This window comes from Kogia breviceps, chromosome 3 (assembly GCF_026419965.1).
Source record: "Kogia breviceps isolate mKogBre1 chromosome 3, mKogBre1 haplotype 1, whole genome shotgun sequence".
Lineage (NCBI taxonomy): Eukaryota > Metazoa > Chordata > Mammalia > Artiodactyla > Physeteridae > Kogia > Kogia breviceps.
Genome location: NC_081312.1, coordinates 142,204,034 through 142,221,841, shown reverse-complemented (window position 1 = coordinate 142,221,841; position 17,808 = coordinate 142,204,034). Strand labels below are relative to the sequence as shown.

At 43.0% G+C, this 17,808-nt stretch overlaps 1 protein-coding gene across 2 annotated transcripts in view; it reads right to left on the bottom strand.

Moving 5' to 3' along the window:
* The window catches only part of MYO1E (myosin IE), a 214,987-nt gene that overhangs the window by 46,030 nt on the left and 151,149 nt on the right, over nt 1–17,808 (bottom strand). For both annotated transcript variants that reach the window (XM_059056186.2, XM_059056187.2), the window contains 7 exons: nt 16,559–16,639; nt 15,933–16,019; nt 13,113–13,199; nt 11,936–12,103; nt 10,796–10,881; nt 8,541–8,622; nt 2,355–2,461 (listed from right to left, as the gene is read on the bottom strand). In XM_059056186.2, coding sequence (XP_058912169.1) covers nt 2,355–2,461; nt 8,541–8,622; nt 10,796–10,881; nt 11,936–12,103; nt 13,113–13,199; nt 15,933–16,019; nt 16,559–16,639 — 698 coding nt within the window. The remainder of the gene's footprint in view (nt 1–2,354; nt 2,462–8,540; nt 8,623–10,795; nt 10,882–11,935; nt 12,104–13,112; nt 13,200–15,932; nt 16,020–16,558; nt 16,640–17,808) is intronic.

Below are 17,808 nucleotides of genomic sequence, written 5' to 3'. Positions count from 1 at the left end.
CCTTTCTCCCATCCTCCAAATCCCAAACTCACCACCAGACTTTTTTCTCTACTAAGGAAAATATACATGAGGTTGTCAATTAGAGATATCTGATCATTTTAAGTATTCTTCACAAATACTGGCTTCACCCCAAGCTTTGAGGTAGGGAATGCATCACCCATTGATTCCTTTCCCGTGAATCACGTGGAAAACAATGTGCCTCATGTGAAAACATTGTTTCATTCGTTATAACTTCCATCACTAGGAAACCTTCTTATACAAATTTTTGTCAACAAGACAACCAGTTCAACATATTCTGTTATGTTTAAAATGTCATGCTTGGGACTTCCCTGGTGGTGCAGTGGTGAAGAATCCGCCTGCAAATGCAGAGGACACGAGTTCGAGCCCTGGTCCGGGAGGATCCCACATGCTGCGGAGCAACTAAGCCCGTGTGCCACAACTACGGAAGCCCGCGCGCCACAACTACGGAAGCCCGCGCGCCTACAGCCCATGCTCTGCAACGAGAAGCCACCACAGTGAGAAGCCCATGCACCACAATGAAGAGTAGCTCCCGCTCGCCGCAACTAGAGAAAGCCTGTGTGCAGCAACGAAGACCCAACGCAGCCAAAAATAAACAAACAAACAAACAAACAAATAAATGTCCTGCTTTTTGCATATTCTTGGAATGCTGTCAACTCCTCAGTAAACATCGGCCAGGCTGGCAATGCCCACTGTTCCCCTGGATATACCATCTTCCCTCAGAAGGAGTACTCTTTCAAGACTGTCCTCAGAAGGTCAAGGCCTGAGAACTCTACTAGGGCAGTTATTTAGAATCCAGGGCAGGCAACTTTGCCAAAGCCAAACAAAGACACATTTTCAACAGGAAAAGAAAAATACACTACATGCCATAAACTTGTGGAATGAGTAACCCTGTCCACCAAGAACTCCAATTGGCCCTGTGATCCCTGACAACAAAGCACACTGCCCTTTCATGGACCCCGACATTCCACACTCATGGATGAAGTGAGACCATCTGTCACACAGTAAACCTGAACCGAGATGAGGGGGCAGATCCCAGGAAGCCATCCTACTAGAAATACAAATCAACACTTGACCAAGGAATACCTTAGACTTTGTAAAACCAGTTTACATGAGTGTATGTTAGGAAGTTCCTCACTGCAATTCAAATAAGGGGTGTAATTTAAAAAAAAAAAAAGGCGGGTGGGGGGGAACACCCTGGGGGAAATTCTATGAAAATTTACTGAATAAAATGTACCACTTTCTTCATTTCTCCAGCTTCTGATATTCCAATGAATCAGTTTGGATTTTATGAGAAGGTAGCATCAGGGTTGAGGAACTTCCAACCAGTAGCTACTGCAAGATTTCCACATTAGAGTGACAATCAACAGAGTTGGATACGTGGAGCAGGAAAGAGTATGCCAGGGAGGTTTTGAGTTTGGAGGGCAAGCGAGATGTTTTCATTCACGATTGTGTTTGCTGGGAAGGGAAGCTGGAGAGAGTTTGAAGTAGGGGAAGGGTGGGCTAAAGCACCCCTTAGCAATATCTCTGCTTCCTAGACTCTCGTCATTTCTTTTTTTAAAAAAAATAAATTAATTTTATTTGTTTATTTATTTTTGGCTGCACTGGGTCTTCGTTGCTGCGCACGGGCTTTCTCTAGTTGCAGCGAGCGGGGGCTACTCTTCATTGTGGTGCACGGGCTTCTCATTGTGGTGGCTTCTCTTGCTGTGGAGCACGGGCTCTAGGCGTGCAGGCTCAGTAGTTGTGGCTCATGGGCTCTAGAGCACAGGCTCAGTAGTTGTGGTGCACGGGCTTAGTTGCTCCGCGGCATGTGGGATCTTCCCGGACCAGGGCTCGAACCCATGTCCCCTGCATTGGCAGGCAGATTCTTAACCACTGTGCCACCAGGGAAGCCCCGACAGATTGTTTTTAACCAGCTCTTTGGAACTTCACTTTCAACCCTGAGCTAAGCATTCCAGGCCACATCCTGCGTGTGCTGATGAGGAGCTGAGTGCATTAAAAATGTCTACACAGAGCCTCAAACTAATTTGAAAACCATCCTGACTCTGCTGCATTAAGGTTTGCTTTCTTTTTTTCATCTGTTCCCAGACTAAAAAAGATCAACATTATAAATCACTAATTCCGAATTGAAGGGCACTCCTAACATTTCAGGAAAAAACAAGGAGGGGAAAAATGTATCTACATAGGCTTCTTCCTGAAAAAGTTAAGACACAAAACACATTGGAAGGCAATTGAAACTGCTCCTGCCTCAGGCATAGGAGGGCCCAGCTTGAGCAGAGGGAAAAACGGGGTGGGACCATGTTGGCCTTGGCCTCCCGTCTGTGTCCTCACCATACCTGCTTTCCTCCCAGTCCTTGGGCTTCTTGGTTTCATTGGGTTTGATGCAGCGAATGTAGTGAGGTGTACATTTCATCAGGGTGCTCACAAGGTCATTGGCTTGTTTCTAGAAAGGAAGAGTAACATCATTTAGAAACATGGAACTTGCTCTAAAGCAGACCAACTTTCAAAGGAGGCCTGTGTGCAAATGTACAGCTAGAAATTCATCCTCATGACAGTTTGTTCATTAGGCTTAACTCGGGTCTACTATACTTTCTTAAAGCTCTACTGACTGTTATGGTGATTTGAACACTCTTAAGTGGGTCTGAAATTAGATTTTTGAAAACGATGAGGTATTTTTAGTATAGTTAATAAAATAAGACAAAAACAGAAAACCCCAAAACCCAGTAAATCCTCTCATATAATTCTTTTTAGGAGAAACAGGGAAGCATGCTAATTATTAACAAATTTAGTTAATTTTGGGCTTCCCTGGTGGCGCAGTGGTTGAGGGTCTGCCTGCCGATGCAGGGGACGCGGGTTCGTGCCCCGGTCCGGGAGGATCCCACATGCCACGGAGCAGCTGGGCCCATGAGCCATGGGCACTGGGCCTGCGTGTCTGGAGCCTGTGCTCTGCAGCGGGAGAGGCCACAACAGTAAGAGGCCCGTGTACCACACACACAAAAAAAATTTACTTAATTTTATATTGATTGACAGCCTTTGCAAATACATTTTTCTCATAAACTCTGAGGGGAAGGGAGGTGCACAAATTTATTTGCAGGGATAAATCATCAAATCCCCTGTACTCTTTTCAGGCAATCTAACCAATGAAGAATCATCTTATTAAAACGGTGGAAATTCACAATTAAAAAGTGGGAGATACATAAAAATCTCAGAATTCATAAACCTTTTATAGGCCATTTCATTCACCTTCTTCCTCAGCATGTCCTTTTCCAAACCTGCTGACTCGGAGCCCTTTCAGTGTGGCAGGAAACTTACTCTTTCAGGAACTAAAATATTCAATGTAACATCAGCTCTTACTACCTGTGCATCGGGTACCCACGATGGAACTGGGTTCAAGAAGAAAAAGCCACATAAATAAAGCTGAAAATGCTTATGAGATACTTCAAATCATGAGTATCACAAATGTTTGAAGAAACAGGAGCAGAGCCCAATTCAGCATTCCCAGCACCACACAGCAGAGCATACCCTATGGATCCAATAATGGGGCACACACGCAACCTCTCATTCTTTTTTTTTTTTTTTTTTTTTTTTCGCAGTACGCGGGCCTCTCACTGCTGTGGCCTCTCCCGTTGCGGAGCACAGGCTCCGGACGCGCAGGCCCAGCGGCCACGGCTCACAGGCCCAGCTGCTCCGCGGTACGTGGGATCTTCCCAGACCGGGGCACGAACCTGCATCCCCTGCATCGGCAGGCGGACTCTCAACCACTGTGCCACCAGGGAAGCCCGCAACCTCTCATTCTAAGCAAATTGGCATGAAGAGAGAAAACCTCTAAAAGAAAATAGAGGAAAGGGATCTCCAAAGCCAGAAAACCATTACAAAGTCAGCAGAAGGGATCTGCCTGCAGTAGTCAACCCTCTCTCAATCAGGACTTTCCTGTTTTCATGGGTTTGGGAAATCTGAAACCCTTGAGAAAAACTCTTGGGTATATTCAAAGCAAAAGTTCTCTGTTTAGATGCGCAGAATATGGCATTCTTTGCAATGCTTGGAATTCAGGGCAAAGCTGCCAAGGTTGTATGATCAAAGCAAAGGTCTATGATAAAAATATAAATTGACTCTCATCTTCCTTGTTGATGAGAGAGAGATTGTACTTGAGAACAAATTTAATGATCTTTGCAACACGTAAGATGAAGCTGGGGAGGGACTGGTTATAATAAAGCTTTATTTTTTAATTTTGACATATAACTTGGCAGACTCTTTAGTCCTAAGCATTTAGGAGCATACTTTTTCAACTTAGCATAAGAAAACACAGGGGCAAGTTTGACTTAAGTTTATATGACACTTGACATAGTTCTTTCTATTGAGCTATTCAATAGCTCAAAATAGTAACGGCTAACAAGTACTGAATATGCTTCATGGGCTAGACACATGGATTTTCTTATATATGCCTCACAATTGTAAGAAGTAGCTTCTTACAATTATCATTCCCATTTTTTATTTTTTTTATTTTTTATTTTTTGTGGTACGCAGGCCTCTCACTGTTGTGGCCTCTGCCGTTGCGGAGCCCAGGCTCCAGACGCGCAGGCTCAGCGGCCATGGCTCACGGGCCCAGCCGCTCCGCGGCATGTGGGATCTTCCCGGACCGGGACACGAACCCGCGTCCCCTGCATCGGCAGGCGGACTCTCAACCACTGTGCCACCAGGGAAGCCCCATTCCGATTTTTTAGATGAGAAAACGAGACTTTAAGGAAATAAACTATTACTCAAGATGATATAATTAGTAAGCAGAAGTGAGGCTAGAACCCAAGTCTGTGAGCTACCAAGTTTTTTTCTTAACCACAATGCCATCCTCCTCCTTAAGGAAGATATGGGTTAATTTAGTGTGATAACAAAAGGAATTAACGGGGTGAGTTAGGATTAGAGAGAAGCCTTTAGGTTTTGGAATAATCAATTTGAGCAAACAGGAATATACCTCAAAATTATCCTGTATTTAGCTATGAGTCAACGTTAAATGCCCCCTGAAGTGGTTGGGAAGCAGCAGGTTGGATTTACTCTGGCTCCAGACAAGAAGAGCCCATGAGTTAGAACAGAAAGCTACCAAAGGCACTTGCCCTACAAGGGCAGAGGCTTGCCTACTTGCCTACAGAAGCAGGCATTAAAATATGCAGACATGGGGCTTCCCTGGTGGCACAGTGGTTGAGAGTCCGCCTGCCGATGCAGGGGACGTGGGTTCGTGCCCCGGTCCGGGAAGATCCCACATGCCGCGGAGCGGCTGGGCCCGTGAGCCATGGCCACTGAGCCTGCGCTTCCGGAGCCTGTGCTGCGCAATGGGAGTGGCCACAACAGTGAGAGGCCCGCGTACCGCAAAAAAAAAAAAGCAGACAAGACAGTGAGAAAGGCTTAGGGTGACAGCTCCTCATTCTACACTCCACATAGATTGTTAGCAAGCTTGAATTGGGATCCTGGCTCTGCTCTTTGCGAGCTATGTTGCAAATCACTAAATTTCTTTGGGCCTCAGTTTCCCCATCTGTAAACTAAGTAGGTTGAACTAGAAGACCTCTAATTTAATCTGAAGGTTGGAATAGATGTTAAATGCCTGCGAGTCCAGTTACCTCATGGTACTTGCATCTCTTATCATATCTGCTCCTTTAGAGGCTCAGTCTCACTTAGATAAAGCTGTAGCCCAGTCCACTTTGCCAGCTCTCTGAGCTCCATTCCATTAATCTTTGGCTCTAATTTCAAAACTGGTCCCTTTTAGCCACAACAATGTAGAATTTAGGAAAGCCTCAAAAATCACACGTTATTAAGTAAAGAATACTCTTATTTATAAACAAAGAGAGTGGGAGTTCTCACCAAGCAAATATTCTATTAATTAAATCCTACAGAACAGTTTTAAATTTTAAGGAATTAGAATACAGTAAGATTCCCAACACTAAAACTACCTTGAACATAAATTTAATTTTTCTTCCAAGGAACTCAGGATCCCTTTAAATGTTTAACCTCAGGGATATCATTAAGATGATACTTAGTTACTATATATAAAATAACGAACAAGGTCCTACTGTATATAGCACAGGAAACTATACTCAATATCTTGTAATAACCTATAATGGAAAAGAACTTATAAAGAATATATACATATATATGTATAACTGAATCATTTTGTTGTACACCTGAAACACATTGTAAATCAACCATACTTCAATAAAAATTTTTTAAAAAGATGATACTTAGCATCTGCAAAATATTGTAGACATGAAAAGTGTAAGAGATTGGGCCATGTCTATGCATCTCTAAGAGGTGACTCAGGAGACATAAAACAGGGAGAATCTCATTCCTACATGGAGGCAGAGTGTCAGACAGGCAGAGGTCACACAGTTCACCACGAGGATACCATTGGTGAGAACATGCATAGTACGGTCTCCCTAGACGAGCTGGCTGACTTCAGGCTGACCTCCCCAGACCACAGCAATCCTGAACATTGCATTTTGAGTACACCCAGAAGGTGGCAATTTTGAGCATTCTACTAGACAAGAATATGAAGGGGTCAAGTCTTCCAAGGAGGAGAAAAATGCTCCTAACACCATCCTCCTTTTTATAGGGAATAAGTTGGACTGAGAATCCAGACCACTTGAAAGTGAGTCACTGCAGCCTTGATGATCTGGGCCCCTTGGGTCTGAATGTGACAGTCTTGTGACTAGATTTTCCAGCCTAGAGCTAATCCTTATCCAAGACCTAGAAGTTAAAGCCTGAGTCAGAGCTTCGTGCAGATGTCAAAATCTGGGGCCTCGTGAGAACTACATCTCCTCCCTGCCCTCAACTCTCTGCCCCAGTGAACTCAATCCAGACACCATCCCAGGACTACTGCATGTCTCAAGTTCCTTGAACATGACTGTCCTTAATCCCAGAGGACTCTACCCTCCAGCTCAAAACCCTACGCTCTAGCTTGCGCCTGACTTCCTGCACAAAACCTGAAGCTCCTCCGGATGGAAGCATCTCGTTGCTGTGATGTTCCCTTTATTTCACGCAGTGCTTATGCCCTCAGAGGCTGGAGAGACAGGCTTCCGTACGTGAAACACTCAGAGAAGAAAACGCCGGTGAACAAAACAGGCAGCAGCAACCATGGTGTTCACGGGGTCGGGGTTATCCGGAGGGCACTGTGAGAAGGACATGTAGAATCTGGACACACAGAGCCACACAGGGGGACGGACAGTCAGCACAAGCACATCAAGTGTCCACTGAGAATTAAGCAGAGATGAAGAAGCATGGCAGAGAGGGAGGGGACAGATGGAGTAGTATGGAACAGGAAAGCATACACGGTTTGGGCTTATTATGTTTCAGGCAGTGTGTGCCTTAGATGGACAATGGAAATTAATTACCACAGTACCCCCCTGAGAGAGGTACTAAAATCTCTAAGGCCAAAGAGGCACTGAGAGTTTAGGTAACTTGCTGGCAATCACACGGTGAGGGATTTGAACACAGGTGACGAGCCCCAGAGCCCTACTCTTAATCACTCAATGATTCCACTGATTATAAAGACAGGGTGGTATTTAATGGTATGATTCTTTAAAGAACTGTATTTAATATACACACTACTATATATAAAATAGATAATCAACAAGGACCTACTGTAAAGCACAGGGAACTCTACTCAGTATTCTGTAATAACCTACATGGGAAAAGAAACTGAAAAAGAATGGATATATGTATATGTATAACTGAATCACTTTGCTGTACACCTGAAACTAACACAACATTGTAAATCAACTATAATATAAAATAAAAATTTTTTTAAAAATTTAAAAACTATGAAATAAGAAACTTTTTAACTGGTATAATTAAGTAAGAAAATGTTTAGTGACTGTTTTTCAAAAAATTACATGATGGAGTGTGCTTGACACAACCTCTAAATTCAGAGAGTAATTAGGGACAACCGATTTCATCACACAGCGGCTCCGATAATTCAATGCACTCTCCATGAGAGGCTCTCAAGAATCACTAAGAATTCCTCTGACTTTGAGACACTATGAAGCCAAGATGCCTGTAATTCACAGAAAGGAGGGCCCACAAGACCCAGTGCGGAAGGTGCATAAATTCTCTATATAAGACCCAGTAGAATTTCAGGTTTGTAAAGTTCTGTAATTGGCAAGTTCTGGGGTCTGGTCCAGAAAAGCATCATCAAAATCCAAAATGTGGCTCTTGATCATAAAATTTCTCTGACAGTTTAACATGAATTCTCCTAGATTCAGTATAAAGCCACTTCCTCTTAGAAAGTAACTGATTATCAACTGCTGACTATTAAGCTATGAGGTACTTAATATCCATTTGGGGTTTCAGTACAGCCAAGTCAAATTCACTTGCATCCTGTAACCCTTTCTCAAGCAGCAACGTTACTTCTGGCCATCTTCTGTAACCAATCTGTTCCATCTCCCTGACCACATCCTGGCCCAGGGGTATAGTTCCTGACTCCTAGAAAACCCTGCCTCTTATTAGGGATCCATAAATTTCCCTATTAAAATAGAACAAACCTTTATTTTGCTTCCAGCAGTAGTTGGGCGTCCTTTCTTGTCAGCCTGCAGATTTTCCGGAAATAAAGACTTTATAAAAGGTCTGGAAAAGGAGAAAGAGAATGGATTAGCAATCAGTAAGTACCTTGGGGTCTGGAAAGCCTGCTTCCATAGAGAATGGAGAGGAGAGTCGTCCAGAAGCACAGAATCTTGGATACAGAATGGCCATCTGACTCAAGTCATCAGGTTGTGACCCGGGAGAAAAAAAGCAATGGACACAAGAAACACAGAGATAGAATTCTAAGACAGAAGCATCTTGGGGTCTAGGCCTGAAAAATAAAATGTTAAACTCTGCCTTTCAAATTTCCCCACCCACTAGAACTGAGATACACCTTGGCAACAGGACGCAACAGAGTGGGGTCAGTGTGGGTTTTCTGAGTTAAGTAAGATAGACCAGAGCACACAAATTTGTATGAATTGTCCACAGATCCAATGCAGATTCTGCTTTGCTCTAAAGCAGGGTTTCTCAATCTTGGTGCTACTGATATTTGGGATTGGATAATTCTGCGCTGGGGCCTGGGGCTGCTTTACACATTATAGGATGTTTCACAGCATCAGTGGCCTTTGGCCACAAGATGCCAATAGGGCACTGTATCAACCCTCCCTTCCCTCAACCAAAAAACCCAGACAAAACGTGTTTTGAGTACGAACAATTTTAAGTGCAGCGAATCCACTAATGCTTTGCCTGCTGAATATACAACTTCATGAGTAGTTGTAACTGAGCTACATCTGTTGACAGGCTTGCCTCAAAAGGCACAGGGGCAGGGACAATGTCTTAGTCCCCTTAGTGTCCCTGGTGTCTGGAACAGAGCCTAGTACACAGTAGGTGCTCAATGAATATTTGCTGATTGAATGAATGAATGAATGATGTGATCCATGCAAGTTAGTAATCTGCCACTCAAAGGAAATTCCCCCTAAATGACTTATTGGGCATCATGGATTTTCTAGGAAGTCTCCACAGCAATCTACTTTCATAACCTCACCAGACACAATGATAGATTTTTACAGCACATGTGTTTACCGAACAACAGACCATGTCTACATGACAGGAATTTTACATGGCAGCATCAACAGCTCTTGAATTTTGCAGTAATGTTAATAATTAAAAAGCAAAAAATCTCTGAAAGTATGCCTGTACCTGATTGTCATAAACCCCACAAGCCAGGACTTGTGGCTTACCTGACCTTTTAAGAGCAAATAGATTTTATGTTTTGAGAGAAGAATCTCCGAAGTGAGGGGTCTGAGTGCCACGAAAGTGCAGGCCTGGGGAGATGAGGCCCATGGAGGAGTGGAGGCTGGAGGTAGGGGAAGAGGGTTAAACGGAGCAGCCCTTCGAACCACGGACCAAAAAGGAAACTCGACTTTGCTTTCATTGAAGTCAGGCCTTTTCTAGGAAATTATCAGGCTTGCAGCTGTTGATCAAAGAAGTTAACCTTGATATTATGATAGTTGAAGTAACAGAGACTAAAATGGCAACTATTACTTGGAGACAGCTCTAAAACTTGTAAAATCTGGAAGACTGTGCAATATTGTACTTGCCAGGCATGGACAGGCCTGATCATGTAAATGACATCTCACATCATTACCCAGGACCATGGGGACCTTTGCACAGAAGAGGGAAGGAAAGGACATGGCAAAGCCGGCCCTGAGAGCTCCAGCAGCTTGCAGGGCGGATGCCCCCACTGCTCTATGCCTTTAGCTTAGTCAGGGTCTTGGGAGTTAAAATGGATCTCTGAGTGCCCCTCCCTGAGTTCTTGGGCCATTTCCCAAGTGCTTCAGCAATCCAGGTTAACTTCGGTGTAGCTAAGCTATCAGCATTTTTAAAAACAGAAGAATTCTTGGGATGATGTTCCGAGGGCAAAGTGTCACAGAGCCAGACTGCCTCACTCTTAGACAGTCAGGCACAGCCATCCCAACCCAACTCCAGGATGCGCACTCCTGCCTGATCACACCATTGAAAATGATGAAGCCGGGGGCCCTGGAGGGCATGCAGACAGCACTTAGCATGTGGGGTGGGAAGTATGAGGGGTACAAGGGAGAGACTAAGACTGGGGCGGGGGGGGAAGCTGTTTTGAGAAGCTGAATTGTCTAATGATAACCCAGACCCAACAGCACAAGGAAACGTAACGCTGACCATTCAAATGTCACAAGTTTGTTCTAATACTGAAAATCTGATCAAACCTATATCCCGGGTCGGATAAGGCAAACACACTTACAGCTCACTGCTCTGCATAAGCTCAATCAGATCCATAAACAGCACGTCACGGTTCCGCTCACAAAAGCCATCCATGTCGTAGGATACCTGGCCAAGAACGGAAAGATATCGAATTTTAGCCTTTAAGTATTTCATTGAACTAAACATCCAAGCTGGCACGGCTGTCCTCCACAGAGTGTGTATATTTCCAGATATAACCATTGGGCTTTCATCCCTATCTGTCACATTAAGACTGTGCATGTTTTAACCTGTTAGATGACTTTAGCTGGCGATGGCCTGGAGATGCTGATGAATGGTCTCTGGCTGCTTACACGATCCAAATGATACATGACCAGGACCCCAGCTCTCATGATTACATAGCCGTTCTTCGACGGATCTATAGGGGTATGTAAATAATACACTTAATTCTTTCTCTAAGTTTTAGGTAAGATGGAGTAAAATAAAACTCTCTCTGCTCACTAACGCACTGTAGCGGGCCATGTCATCTGAGGCTTTTCGATTTCTCCTACAAATGGTGTCAGAGTTAGATCAATTTAGCTGAAGTCTCATGCTCAAGGACCCTCCTTGGTTAATAAGAGATTTATTGGGATGAAGGGTGAGACCAATGAATTTCCACAGTACTAGGAAGTCCCCCAATATCATGACATCAATTTACTTATCTGTGTATCACCAGCACCCACACAAAGCTTGGTACCCAGTAGCACCCAGTAATCATGCATTTTTATGAGAACAAACCCCAAAGTGAGCCTCTGCTCCTTATGTATACTCCCAGGGAGGATGGGCAAGTAAAACATGCAAGCTTGTGATTGCGTAAGAGGCGAGAAAAAAACTCATTCCTTCAGCAGTTAATATATAGGTTGATTCATACTTATGTTTATATTAAGGGTGATTCATGCTAAAAAATACACAGTGGTGTATATGCACTATCTTTTGTTTGTCTCTCCAAATATGTCATGGGTCCCATGTTGCTGAATGAATGAATGATGGATGAATAAAACACAGTGAGGCACATAAAACTATATGGACGTTGCTTTCAGTTGCCTCGTGAGAAAACAGATTACAGACCCAAAGGCTTAATACAGGTAGACATTGAAAAGGATAACTTCCCCTTTCCTGCTGAACCCCTGCTCCCTGGCCATACCTTCCCAGCATAATGGTGAATAATGAAGCCTTGGTTCCAGCTGTTGAAGTGCTCATGGTTCCCAATCTGCATCTGAAGCTTCTGGAGCAGCGTCTGATCCGCTCCCTCACCCACGGCGTGCATCGTGGCACATACATCGTCCAGGATGCTCATGATCCCAGGGGGGTTCTGATGGGAGCAACAGAACAGAGTCCCAATTCAGTGACTGTTCTAAAATATATAATGTTTATCAGGTCTTTCCTTAAGCAAGGAAACCACTCCCTAGACTTAAGATACCATCTTGAAAGTCAATCTTTCCCTTTGAGGGAGAATGCTATTAATAATCCCAAATGGGAGTCACCACTTAGATCTAGGGGGAAAGTCCATTTTCAAAAAAAAAGAGAAGAGTTTAACTCCCCGAAGTTCTATTCAAAGCCATAAACAGAAACAGGAAGATCATTATCTGCTCACTCCTATTTGTACTAGGTTGATTTTTAAAACCCTAAAGAAAAAAACATTTTCCTTGGACCCTAATTCATTTCTTAATGTTTGCTTTCAGCCTGTTACCCATATAGACATGGTTAATACAGCTACATACTGGACACATTCTATCATGTATTACTTTTTCTGCATAGCACTAGCTTATAAATAATACTGCTGTTTTACACGGTCTTCATACTTATTATTTTGATGGCTATATTTCCCTACTCTCATATGCTATAGTTTATTTAAGGACTGAGTTCTCTATGGATGTTTTCACTGTTTCCAGTTGGGACTTATATATGAAAAAAAAAACAGAACAAAACAGTACTGTACAGATCTCTCTCTATACCCTTTTATTTTCTTTTGAATAATTTCTAGGGCTAAAGTCCTAGAAGTTGTATAAATGGTCTAGGAGGCAGGGCCAAGTTTGTATCTCTTCATATGCTATGCCATCAACGTAAGTCATAATTGTCTTAAGATTCAGTAACAACCTCCATCATAAATTGGCAACGTACTCATACACATGTGTATATTAACTACAAGAGTAAAACTGTACTCTCACACATGTACCTATAAGCAAAATAAATGTAATCGCTAAAACTCTCTGCAAATCAGAGCTGTCACTTTGCTTATTCTAATACAATGACAGAGAGAACAAAAACTCACTTAGTGTACACCTGTGAGCAGTGAAGACACACACCAGACCGATACTTACAACTTTGTTCTCGATGAGGTCACACACGACTTTGTTATTAAAGTAATCGATGGGTGTCCATCTGATGCCTTCTTGAACATATTCTTCCTGTAGAACAGAAAGTGGGAATTCACAGTATTACCCAGTGGAGACCAGCTGGAGCTCTGCACAGATGGATACCACAGGCACAGGAATCATCAGGAAAGAAAAACCTGAATGCCCTTCAATAAAAACTTGCAATCTTAATTTTTTCTAAGAGGAAGAGGAATGGAGCATTTCATTGCTTGGTAACTTTTATGTTTGGTTGGAACCATATGAAATTGATCCTATACAATTGTTTGTGACATACAAAAAAATGGCACTTTAAAATTGGTTTTGGGCTTCCCTGGTGGCGCAGTGGTTGGGAGTCCGCCTGCCGATGCAGGGGATGCGGGTTCCTGCCCGGGACCGGGGGGATCCCACATGCCGCGGAGCAGCTGGGCCCGTGAGCCATGGCCACTGGGCCTGCACGTCCGGAGCCTGTGCTCCGCAGCGGGAGAGACCACAGCAGTGAGAGGCCCGCATACCGAAAATAAATAAATAAATAAATAAATAAATAAATAAAATTGGCTTAACCTATAGGTCCAGTTATAAAACAATCTTTTTGAACTTAACATAGAACAGAAGTACAGATTAGCATCTAGGTACTTAAAGGGAAGGCCCCTCATTCAGGTCAGCTGCTCATTAAACTTGATGAACACCATCACACTCTCCTGGTTTTCCTCCTTCCTCATCAATCTTGCTTCGTTAGCTTCCTTTGCTGGCTCTTTCTTTTTTCCCAATCTTTATATTGATGGAGACTCTCAGGGCTCAATCTCCCAGCCTTGTTTTCTCCATTCTCATTCGCTAGGTAACTCCAATCAACTCCCTGGCTTAAAATAACACCTATAGGGCTTCCCTGGTGGCGCAGTGGTTGAGAGTCCACCTGACGATGCAGGGGACGCGGGTTCGTGCCCTGGTCCGGGAAGATCCCACATGCCGCGGAGCGGCTGGGCCCGTGAGCCATGGCCGCTGAGCCTGCGCGTCCGGAGCCTGTGCTCCGCAAAGGGAGAGGCCGCAACAGTGAGAGGCCCACGTACCGAAAAAACAAAACAAAACAAAACACCTATAGGCTAACGACACTTGAATTTACTTCTCTAGTCTAGACTTCCCCACTGAGTTCCAGATTCATATATTGATATATTTCATATACTGGAATTTCCACTCAGGTTTAACAGGCCTCTCAAACCTACCATGTTCAGCAGCGTTCTGGCCCTCCACCCCTCCACTGTCTCCAACCACCTGCTCTCCTTATCTTACCCTTCAGTAAAGAGTCTCCCCATTGGCCCTGTTATTCAAGCTACAGAAGTAGGAATCATCCCTGACTCCTTTTCCCTTTGGTAATTATACAGAGCAAGTCAGGCTGACTCACTCTCCAAAACATATGCCAAATCTGACCACCTCTACTGCTGCCGTCACTGTCTATGCACCCCCTTTCTTGCCCAGTCTCCTAACAAGTTTTGAAGCTTCCACTCCTGTTTGCCCTCCCCTGCCTCACCCTACCTGTAGGTCTACAGAGCCAGAGCCACCTGGTCAAAAACAAACACAAATCAGCTCGCGTCACTCTCTAGTCAAAATTCTCCAATGGCTTCCCATCGTACTTACTCTAAAATCTGCCATCCCCTACAAAGTTCCTCTGTGATCCAGCCTCCGCCTTCTTCTCCCATCTCAGTCCCTACCATGTCCTCCCTTATGGTTTTGCTCTAGCTACACTGATGGAGTAGAAGAATCCCAGGGCAGAGGTTTCTGTGAAAACCATCGGTCACTGGGGTTCCTAAGCAGAGGCACAAACACGTCCATGAATAAACGTCCCTCAAACAGCCCTTCATATGTGTAATGGTTTGAATGTGTCCCCCAAGATTTTGTGTCCACCTAGAACCTCAAAATGTGAGAAAATAGGATGTCTGTAGGTATAATTAGCTAGGAATCTCGTAAATAAAATTATCGTGGATTTAGGGTGATCCCTAGATCCAATGACTGGCGTCTTTGTAAGAGAAAAGAGAATGAGATTTGGATGCAGACAGAAGAAGGTCATGTGAAGACAGAGGCAGAGATTGAAGTTATGCTGCCACAAGACAAGGAATGCCAGGAGCCACCACAAGCTAGAAAAGCAAGGAAGAATTTTCTCCTAGAGCTTTTGGAATGAGTGTTACCCTTGTGACATTTTGATTTTGAATTCTGGCCTCCTGACCTGGGAGAGAAAAAAATTTTATTGTTTTAAGCAATCCAGTTTGTGGTACCTTATTACAGCAACCCAAGAAATCGACAAACAGGAGGTACCAGGATAAAGGGGAACTTGCCCTGGACTTTCAGAAGGCAGTATAAGCAAGGCAAGTTACCTCAAGTCAAAATTTAAATACCAGCTTTGTTAAAGACACATTTATTTTTATGTTAGATTGGGAGCAGAGCAAATCTGAGAAAACCAAGTTTTCCTTTGGAACACAGTATATGCCACAGACAGCTGGGGTTAGAATAGGCTTCCATTCCTACTTGGTCAATGAGTCAGAGAGTAGTAAAAACAGCCAGTCTTAAGTCCAACTTCACAGCATCATTTACTTAAAGAAGAAAGAAAAGGTAGCAGATGGTGTTTATACTTCAGACGAATATGTCACAGTGGCATATGGTTTTTCTGCCTGACTCTATTAAGTACATTTCCTAATACAAGCCTAAAATCTGAATCTATTACCAAGAGAGAGAAATCTATACCCTTTAAAACAAAACGAATTAGAAATAGAACAAGATGAAGGAAGGGGGACTGCTCACCTGTTCTGCCTTTAATGTGAGTTCAATAAAAATCTGCTGTAATTTTTCATTAACAAAATTGATACAAAACTGTTCAAAGCCATTTTTCTGGAAAAAAAAAAAGAAAATGTTACTTTCATGTAATTGTTTCTGCAAAATCATTTTAAAGTCATTTCTTGAGTGATTTAGTGAAAAGGCTTAACAGAAATGTTGGAGGCATCAGTAGAAAGCAGCATAGTTGGGCTTCGCTGGTGGCGCAGGGGTTGAGAGTCCGCCCGCCGATGCAGGGGACGCGGGTTCGTGCCCCAGTCCGGGAAGAACCCACATGCCACGGAGCAGCTGGGCCCGTGAGCCATGGCCGCTGAGCCTGCGCGTCCGGAGCCTGTGCTCCGCAACGGGAGAGGCCACAACAGTGAGAGGCCCACATACCGGGAAAAAAAAACAAAACAAAAAACAAAACAAAACAAAAACCAGAAAGCAGTATAGTTTATATATAGGAGAAACTAATTGGGTAAAGGTACATGAAGAACTCAAAGAGGCAAAAACGAGCCATGATGGGTTTTTTTTCCATTGCCTAGAATTATTTCTTTCAAGCCAGGTAAAAAGTATCACCCTTCGTAGTCTCCAACTACTCAAACTGGTCTTACCTGAAATATTTCAAAGCCATAGATGTCTAGGACACCAATGTTGTATTCCTCGTGGTCCTTCTCCATCGCTTTGTTGATGGACTAGAAGAAAGTAACCAGCATGGTAAGTAATTCCTTTCACATTCACATAAAAATGGGCATGCATGGGAGGAAGGGAAGCAGATACTCCTGGTTACTAGAAATAGAGGACGACAAAAAGACAGGTGAATGGCCCCTTAAAAAAGGTCTCTGTGCAATGTCAAGTACTTTGGGAAACCACCAGAATCTAATAAAAACTAGTCTGGTAGGGGAAAAAAAGTTTGTTTAATGATGAAAACCACTAATTTCTGAAAAAAAAGAAAAAAGAAAAAAGGATACATGGAAACTCTCTGTAATATCTTTACAACTCTCCTATAAATAGAAAATTATTTCAAAATAAAAAGTTTTTTTTTAAAGCTAAAAAAAAAAACCCACTAATTTCTGGCAGAGCTAGTTTTTCTCAAGAAGTCTTAAGATTTAGAAGAAAATATCATCTTGGGTGACTGAAGTAAAACCTATTTCACAAAAAGAACCAATATTACAAGATTTGTAAATATTATTTCCATTGACCCCATTCAGTACAGGCATACTTCAGAGATACTGCAGGTTTGGCTCCAGACCACTGCAATAAGGCAAATATCACAAAAAAGTGAGTCACGCCATATTTCTGGGTTGCCCAGTGCATATAAAAGTTATGTTTACACTATACTGTAGTCTATTAAGTGTGCAATAGCATTACCTCTAAAAACAAGTACATACTTTCATCAAAAATTACTTTATTGCTAAAAAATGCTATCTTCTGAGCCTTTAGCAAGTCACAGTAGTAACATCAAAGATCACTGATCACAGGGCACCATCACAAATATAACAATGAAAAAGTGTGAAATACTGTGAGAGTTACCAAAACGTGACACAGAGACACAAAATGTTGTAGGAAAAATGGTACCGACAGAGTTGTTCAACAGAGTTGCCACAAACCTTCAATTTGTAAAAAAAAAAAAACAAAACAAACAAACAAAAAAAACCACAGTATCTGCAAAGCGCAATAAAATGAGGGATGCCCTGTAGTCAATTAATGATCACCTAACATAATACGGCAGGAATGTCAAGAAGACAGTCTCTATTCTCAGAGGCAACTATGGATAGTAATACCATAAATTAGTATTAAAGTGACGGTAATAAAAGCAGCTTACACATATTCAACAATCACCTGTGCCAGGCTTTGCTAAGGG